Source organism: Tursiops truncatus, chromosome 9 (assembly GCF_011762595.2).
Source record: "Tursiops truncatus isolate mTurTru1 chromosome 9, mTurTru1.mat.Y, whole genome shotgun sequence".
NCBI lineage: Eukaryota > Metazoa > Chordata > Mammalia > Artiodactyla > Delphinidae > Tursiops > Tursiops truncatus.
This window is the reverse complement of record NC_047042.1, coordinates 60,782,495-60,791,449: the sequence shown is the minus strand read 5'-3', so window position 1 is coordinate 60,791,449 and position 8,955 is coordinate 60,782,495. Positions and strand designations below refer to the sequence as shown.

Genomic DNA, 8,955 nt, shown 5'->3' with positions numbered 1-8,955 from the left:
ACCTGAGTCTTGGGTTAGAGAAAGGTGCTACCAATATTTTGGCTTCTGTTGACATTCTCTCATTTTCAAGAAAGACAATTTGACATCATTTCAAATAATCTACAGTCCCTACAAATTATGGCTGTTCTTTGTTTTTCAAATTAAAATTTGAAATTAGATATGCAACCCACCATCGCACAATTAAACATTTTGAAACTTTTCTTCCCAAAAAAACTTTTATCCTTTAATCTCTGCACAAATGTCCTATTTTATGACCTCTGTTATACCACAGAAATTATTTCTCAACAAGAAGAAACAGTTATATTAGACCAGATTTTCAAGTCATTAGAACATATTGTGACTTTATTTTTTCTACTTTAGCAAAATTATTTTCTTTTGAAGAAAAGATGATTCTGGACCTGCAGACAAAAATGCATATATAAGGGAATATCTGTTAAACAAAATCTAATGGGATTCTGTGGAAATGTTTTCCTGTGGACTGAAAGATGGATATCCTTATATAAATCTACATAGCCTATGCATATGCTGTGGTTCAGAGCAACCTTCAAGGTTTTATCCTTTTGTCTCCATCGTGAGTGAAACCTGGGTCTTCACTCATGCATAACAAAACCAAGGAAAATATATAACCCGAGTTTCCAAGTGTTGTTTCTCAACTCAGTTTTCTCTAGTCACATCTTTGTCTTTGAATATTGAAATGAAATCTGGATGGAATAAAATTAATACAGGAAGGGACCCCTGTCCTTCGATGTAAAAGAAGTTAAATTGTTCCCTTGCCAACTTGTAAATTTGAAAATGATCAGGTGGTGTGATCTTTATTTTTTTTCTTCTTTTTCATTGAAATGGAATGACTCTAACCCCGAGCTGGGTTTCACAATTAAAAGGTTTTCTATGTTATTAACTTTGTACAAATATTTATTGCAATGATCTCTGATTTCAGATATGTAGTCTGGATTTTCCTGAATAAAGTCAACTTGGATAGGTTAACTTTGAAAAAAAGAGAATGCAGGATCTTGGAACCTGAAGATAGAACAATGAGATTCCCCAGAAAATCATTCAGGGACTGCAAAGGAACTCTTGCCATTATCCTTGGGCAGTGGGACAAGCAGTAGTAAGCGAAGAGTTTCTAGGATGGTAGGTTCCTGAGGAGTCTTTGCGGAAGAAGTCATCTCTTTACATGAAAGCAACTCAGAACCTGCCTTTGACTGCAAGAGTCATTTGTCATTAACATAGTACAGTGCTTTCCAAACTTTTATATAGAGTGAGTTTTTTTTTTTTTTTTTTTTAGAGTGAGATTTTTTTAAAGGAAAATCTCTGCTAAAGCTAACTAGATAATGCAGACAGAAGCAGGGTTACTTTGGGTGATTTGGACCTATCAGTGGGCTGCACATAAGCCCCAAGGCTTGGCAGAACCATAATGGTGAACCACTGGCAAAACATGGAATCAGAGAGTCAACTCAATCCCTGACTAGTTGTTGGAACTTAGACAATTTATAGTCTTTTTGAGCATGTGTGTGTACATGCATATGTGTGTGTGTGTATTGATTTTTGCCTCTCAGGATTGTTGTGAAGATAAGTGATATTGCATATAAAGTGCTTAGCCCAGTACCTTGCATGTAAGTAGATACTCAGACATGGCCACTACTCTTATTATCATCATCATCGTAATCATAATGAGCTGTACTCCATACGGAATCATACAGGAACCATGTTCCAGGCTTGCTCTAAAGGGCTATATACGCATTAACCCTTGTAATGTACAGATGATGACACTGAGGCTTAGAAAGGTTAAGCAGTTTATCCAACACAGATGGTGGAGTTGGATTTAAGCTTCTGGATTTAACTCTAGAGCTTGAGTCCTTAACCCCACTGTACAGTTGCCTCTCATTAATAATACAGCACAGGACTCAGTGCCTACCTGTGGAGATCATTCTCTCCATCTTAGCTTCCTCCTATTCAAATGGGGAATTACTTCCCTTAGCACTGAGAGGCTCAAATGAGGGAAAGTCTGTCGTGTCACACGCAAAAGACTTCTATTTTTATATGGCAACTTATATGGTCAGTTCTTTTTATGCAGTTTGATTATACGAAATAACAACCATCAAATCTTCATTTGCATCTGTTTTGTGTGGAAGCAACTCAGGTCAAAAACAGGTCTGAACTTTATCCACACCCCAAACTCCAAAATGGAACTTATTAGGCTTTAAGCTAGGTTCTCAGAAAAAAAAAAGTTTTCCATGTCTAATGAACAGTTTTGCTGTGGGCTGCTTTTGAGAATAACAGATTGTCATATAAGTACTTGGCATGGGGCACTGTGTATCACACAGAAATAAAAAGATAGATACTGAGTGAGATTTGGAAGCAACTCTTCCAGCTGAAACTATCTTGTAGAGAGTAGAAAATGCTGGATGGGAATTCTGGAGAGAGCTGGGAACTGGGCTTCTAGAGTGAGTGTGTATACTGAGAAAGATGGTGTGGAGAGAGAAAAAGAAGAGAATTGAGGACAGAAGAGGGATGTCCACACTCTAAGGAAGTATAGTCAACAGAGGGAACTGCAGGGTGGTCTGAAGGGTAGGAGGGCTCCCATGAAGTCAAAGGGTTTCCGCAAAGCAAAGAGGATGAAGAACGGAAATAGGCTATGAGATGGGTTCTAGTAATGGGTAGCTTCAAAAGAAATAGCTTCTTAGTTTCCTTGCTGGAAAGTAACCACCACTGGCCCATCTTACATAAATTATGCACTTCCCTCAAGGAGTTACTTTTCCATGAAGTTTTTCTGACTGTTCCATTCTTCATGCATCCCCCGCTCCTGAGAATTCCTGTAGCACTTAGAGACCGCCAGTGCACTCAGCCCTGGTGTACACTACCCTGCATTTCACTGGCAAAGGGCGGTGGAGGGCTCACAAGCCTCCCCAGCTGGATGGAAGCAACTTGACAGTTTTGCTTCTCCCTTCAGGGATTACACCAACTGCCTTCTAACGGGAGCTCCTGTACAGCTGTCAGTCCCCAGTGGTACATTTTCCACAAGTCAGTCAGAGTGACTTTTAAATGTAAAGCAGATCACAGGACAACCCTGCTTAAAACCTACAGTGGCTTTCCATCACACTTGGGAAAAACTCAGGCTCTCAGACTCCAGCCTACAGTTATCCCGAAGCCCCACCTCTCAGACTTCCACTCCCTCCAATCCCCTCTCACTCACCCACTCAGCAATGCTGGCTGTTTCTGTCTCAGAGCCTTTAAACTTCTCATTCCTTCTGCTTTATTTTTATTTTATTTTATTTTTTTTTAGAGAAGGGCTCTTTTTAAAAAAATAATTAATTAATTAATTAATTTTTGGCTGTGTTGGGTCTTCGTTGCTGTGCGCGGGCTTTCTTTAGCTACGGTGAGCAGGGGCTGCTCTTCGTTGCGGTGCGCAGGCTTCTCATTGTCATGGCTTCTCTTGTTGTGGAGCACGGGCTCTAGGCATGCAGGCTTCAGTAGTTGTGGCACGTGGACTCAGTAGTTGTGGTTCGCGGGCTCTACAGCGCAGGCTCAGTAGTTGTGGCGCTCTGGCTTAGTTGCTCCGCGGCATGTGGGATCTTCCCAGGCCAGGGCTCGAACCCGTGTCCCTTGCATTGGCAGGCGGGTTCTTAACCACTGCACCACCAGGGAAGCCCCCTTCTGCTTTAAATGTTCTTTCCCCAGAATTTCACATGGCTCCCTCTTCCTCACCATTCGTGTCTTGCCCAAATAGCTTCCCTTTCGCAAGGCCAACCACTCTGATGAATGTGGTAAGCTTTTCACCCCACGTCACTCTCTACAGTATTATCACACGGTCTTCGCCATGGTGAGGAACTGACGTGATCTTATATACTTGTTTGTTGGTGCGGTGGTTGTTTCTCACTCTTCGTCCGATGCTTTGTTGAGTAGGAGCTCTGTCTCGTTCACAGCTCTGTCTCCAGCACAAGAGGAGCTGCTGACACCTAGTGGGTGCTTCTTCAATAAGTCTGGCTTGCTGACCAACTCAAGGCTTTTGGACAGTCTGCTACCTCTCAAGCCTGGATCTTCCTTCCTCCTTCTGTTGTCACTCCTTCAACCAGGCCCTTCTGATACCCTGACCTAAATCAGCCTCCCTGTTATTCTCTCTTTCATAAAACCCTGTTATTTCCTTCAAAGCCCTTTCACAGTTTTCAAATTCATACCTATTTATGTGTTTACATTCTGTCTCCCCCAACAGACTGTAAGTTTCAGCAGGGCAAAGACTGTACACCATATATACCTTGAGGGATATATATTATATTCATCTTGGCCACTGCACCCTATGCCTGGCATATAGTAGGTGCTCACCTATTCTGTATCGACTGAGTATTAAAATATTCCTCCCAGGTTTAACCATAGAGTAGAATATTAAAAAATAGCTGAGGAAGGATTGATACATACTTCTCCTTGGGGAAAATTTAGATATTCTTTTTTTTTTGTTTGTTTTTGCGGTACGCGGGCCTCTCACTGTTGTGGCCTCTCCTGTTGCGGTGCACAGGCTCCGGACGTGCAGGCTCAGTGGCCATGGCTCACGGGCCCAGCCGCTCCGTGGCACGTGGGATCTTCCCAGACCGGGGTACGAACCCGTGTCCCCTGCATCGGCAGGTGGACTCTCAACCACTGTGCCACCAGGGAAGTCCTAGATATTCTTGCTCTGGCTAGAATGTGCTTTTACATCTTGTAGAAAGGTCAACAAACCTGCCCTGATCTAGAGGAAGACATCTGTATCCTTTTCTCCACCAGGACAATTTGACAGAGAGGCTGGATCTGATTCTGCCCAAGCTGGAGGAGACATCCTGGTGCTTCTCCCGAAGGTGGATGGAGGAAAGGCAGCTAAATGGGTCACACTGCAGCATGGAGCCCGCTGGCCATCACTGGGAGGAAAGGCAGCCCCAGGGGCCATGGAGGGGTGGATCTTAGCACGTGAAGTCTGGCCATTCTTTTCTTCGGTCCACTTATACTGATGCAGTGGTGTTCAGGTGGTTTCCCTGTGAGAAGCTCAAGTTACTAAAAGGAAAACAGGAACAAAAAGTGTGGACAACTTCCCATATTTACACCAAGCAGCTAACTCAGACTGGTGGGAAAGGCACTGCTGGGTGTGAATTCTCTAGACTGGGCTCTGTGCGATGGCAACAGATCCTGGCAGTGACTTAGCCCATATTAGGTCAAAAGCCGTGTTTCTTGTTCTCATTTGGACAATGGGCTACTAATACTTATCTCTTGTTTACAGGGCAGAGGAAAAGATTGGCATGAGGGTGAGGTGACCCAAGTTCTAGTCCTGAATCACCATCAGCTAGCTGTGTGGCCTTGAGCAAACCAATGCGCTTTTCTGGGCTTCAATTTCAGTCACCATCTTTATTTGTATCAGTTGCAGGCATAGGTTTATTAGGAGGGCAGGTTTCCTTTTTTCTTTTTTTAAACAACTCTGTTGCAGAATAATTTACATACCATAAAGTTTACCTATTCTAAGAGTACAATTCAATGATTGTTAGTAAATCTGCCAAGTGTGTAACTACCACCACCATTCAATTTTGGAACACTTCCATCTCACCAGTAAGAAACCTTGTACTCCTTTATAAATTAATCCCTATTCCTACTCCCAGCCTCAGGCAATGACTAATCCACTTTTGGGACAAATACTTTTAATCTATGTGAAAATAGTGCAGATTTCCAAAACTCTAACAATCGCCAATATTCGTATTTGCGTGAGCCCCGTTCACATTGATTAAAGATATCCTGCTGGGTAGCCCCCTCTTCCTAGCTGCTGCCTATTTCCTGACCTCAAATAGCCCTGGCCTTGAAGAGTTAAAGTGTTGCTATCCGGCACATGGCTCTCACAGACTCCCACTGAGAAAGTAAGAATGGGAACAGGAAAGCAAAGGGAAAGCTGGTCAATTTCTCGTTAGCCCTGCTCCTTGGTGCTCATCTGTCCTGCCCTGAATACCTTTTCTTGCTCCAGATGTGTGGGCTGGTACTTACTTTTATGGCTCCCTTAGATAATTATCTTTTCTCCTCTGACATGCCCCTGGAAAAGAGTGCCTGTTGTTTTCTAAGGTGCTGCTCAATTTCTTCTAAATGCTTCGGGAAACTCTGGCAGACCGTCCTCATTGTTTCCATCTCAGGGACTGTGCACTGAGAACAATTAGAAAGAGCTGAGAAGGAAGGTCTTTCTGAATCACTGCAAGAGTTCACCACAGTGGCACCTGCCTTCCCACCTGGGCTTACCTGTTCGCGACGAAGCCCTGCTGCTAATGTGTCAGAAAGAGAATAGGGAAAGCCCAGCCTTTGGCTTCGTCAAGCAAGTAGAGGCAGTAAGTGGCTGAGACAGGAGGGCAGCCATTGTTGGATGGCCCTTGGAGACATTATGTCCCAGAGACAAGAAGGCGCTCTGGAAGACTAGGGGGAGGTAGGGTGCGAGGATGTAGACAGGAGAGGAGGAGGGAAGGGCCAGAATAGTGCGAGCCTGTGCTTAGAATTGTTGAGTTTTGTTTAATCTTGTTTCACTTTGGTACTGAGTACTGCCTCACTCTGAATCTCAGTAACACTGAACATGTTTGTTCGGATGGTACGTATTTGATTAGAGAAAGTCTGCTTAGAATAATTTTTATTAGCCTTAGCTTTGCTTAACCACAGTCTCTGGTGGTTGAAATCTGTAGGATCAGCCCCACCCAGCTGACAAGCCCATTCAGAGTGAGGTAGGCATAGATTAGGCATCCCATCCTCCATGGACTGGAATTGAAAATTGAACTCTGTCCTTCCAATCCTGCTTCCCATTGTTCCTGATGTGAATCAATCTTTAAATCTTACTTTCTCTGTACGACGATGCTGATGCCTTGGTTTCCTTATTTAAATATCTTCTTGCAGCCACCAAGCCTGGTCTATTTGTCAGGCACTCTGCCGATTTGCTGAGTTCTTACCAGCTATCCTCTTTGTTTTCTAGCCCTGGTTGGATCATGCTTTGAATAGATCCATGATCCAGAACCCCAGAATCTCTACCCATCTGACTTTGAGTAATATTAATGCTAGCTGGACCCTAACGCTAGATCTACCAGGTCCTCCATTTTAAATTCCTCCCTGATTAGTGTGTAGTGTCTGGTCGTTGCCTACTCACCATCTCTCCCTCCTGTATTCATAATTACAGAATTCTAATATCTTAGGGGCACTGAGCATTTAACTAAAAACCTACATTTCCCAGTATCACTTGCAGATAGGATGGCAATGAGATGGAAGTGGAGATGGTGGAGTGGGGCTTCTGGGAAACTCTTTTTTTTTTTTTTTTTTTTTTTTTGGGAAACTCTTTAAAGGAAAAATTTCAATGGCAGGATGCTTTTAACCTTTTCTTCTTCTTCCTCCTTCAGTGGAGATCAATCTTTCAGCTATGTTATTTCCTCCCACCCCTTTTTCTAGGAAGTCCCAGATTTCTTACCTTTCACCCCCAAGCCACATGGCCATGCTCTTAGCAACCAGATGGCTATTTTTACTGGTATTGTCATAATGGAAATACTGTCCTGAGTGATATTTTGATATTGAAACTCTCCATCATTTTGCTTTGAGAGTTCGGTTTTGATTCTATCCTCATTTTTATACATGAACAACATTTTACAGAGCAAAACTCTCCAATTATTGTTTCTTCGGTGTGAGTGCATTTGAACCAGTTAGAGGAGTATTTGAAGGTTATTGATGTCGGCAAGAGTGCTTGAAAGGTGACTACAGTTATGGTTCTTAAAACTAGAAAAGATCATACAGACCATGGAGGACTTCTTTTTATAGATAAGTGTTCTGACACAAAGAGTTAACTAACTTGTCCCAGGTCAAAACACGGTAGATTTCAAACCCAATTCCCCTGATTCATTTCTTTTTTTTTGCGGTATGCGGGCCTTTCACTGTTGTGGCCTCTCCAGTTGCAGAGCACAGTCATCCAGACGCGCAGGCTCAGCGGCCATGGCTCACGGGCCCAGCCGCTCCGCGGCATATGGGATCTTCCCAGACCGGGGCACGAACCCGCGTTCCCTGCGTCGGCAGGCGGAATCCCAACCACTGCGCCACCAGGGAAGCCCTCCTGATTCATTTCTTTTCTTCTCAAGATCTAGCTGAGTCACAGCAGGGACTACAGTGTAGCTAGTCATACGGAGAAGTTATTTGTCCCTAAGGAATGAGCCGATTGGTCTTAGATTCTTACAAGGTGACCAAGTTCTAGGGACTGTGAGGCCAGGGCCATGGAAATATGGTGCTCAAGTAAGCTGAACGTTATAAACGTTGAAATTTATGCTTCATCTAGATATTTTGGGATAACCCTTTGTGATTGGAAGGCATGAAGGCTGGGATTTAGGAATAACTGACGGTGTATAGCTCCCTGTGAAGGGAGCGATGTGGAAGATTCTGAAATGCTGCCATCTCCCGGTCACTTGGAAACACTGAAACTATCAATACATTTCTGCTTTAGAACAGATACAGAAGTTTCAGAAAAAAGGAAACCTTAGTCAAGCAAACAAAAAAAGAGGCTGTTTTGAATTCTTTTTTTTCCAATATAAGGGCTAGGTTATAACTCAAATACAATGCAAGGTCTACTCTACTGACCCAAGCTGGGCCTTAAAACAAACTTTATCTTCAATAGTAAGAGCAACAATATTGACCCTTCACTTTTGAATTGGTTCATATTACTTTTCAGTGGCCATGGCTCACGGGCCCAGCCGCTCCGCGGCATGTGGGATCTTCCTGGACCAGGGCACGAACCCGTGTCCCCTGCAAAGGCAGGCAGACTCTCAACCACTGCGCCACCAGGGAAGCCTGGCTCATATTACTTTTTAAAATTTGTATGATTTTCTTTTTCTTTAAATCTAAATAATAAACATTATAGATGGATCTTCTAATATCCAAAACTCTTATTTCATATACAGCTCATTTTCTTTTCTGGAAAGATTTTATTTTGAATTAACAAATTAT

General features: G+C 43.1%; 1 protein-coding gene across 1 annotated transcript in view; it reads right to left on the bottom strand.

Moving 5' to 3' along the window:
* Positions 1 to 4,720: 4,720 nt before the first annotated feature.
* The window catches only part of ITPRID1 (ITPR interacting domain containing 1), a 69,502-nt gene continuing 65,267 nt past the window's right edge, over positions 4,721 to 8,955 (bottom strand). The window contains 3 exon segments of the mRNA XM_019930289.2: positions 4,721 to 4,983; positions 4,986 to 5,010; positions 6,016 to 6,144. Of these exon segments, the coding sequence (XP_019785848.2) occupies positions 4,721 to 4,983; positions 4,986 to 5,010; positions 6,016 to 6,144 (417 nt within the window).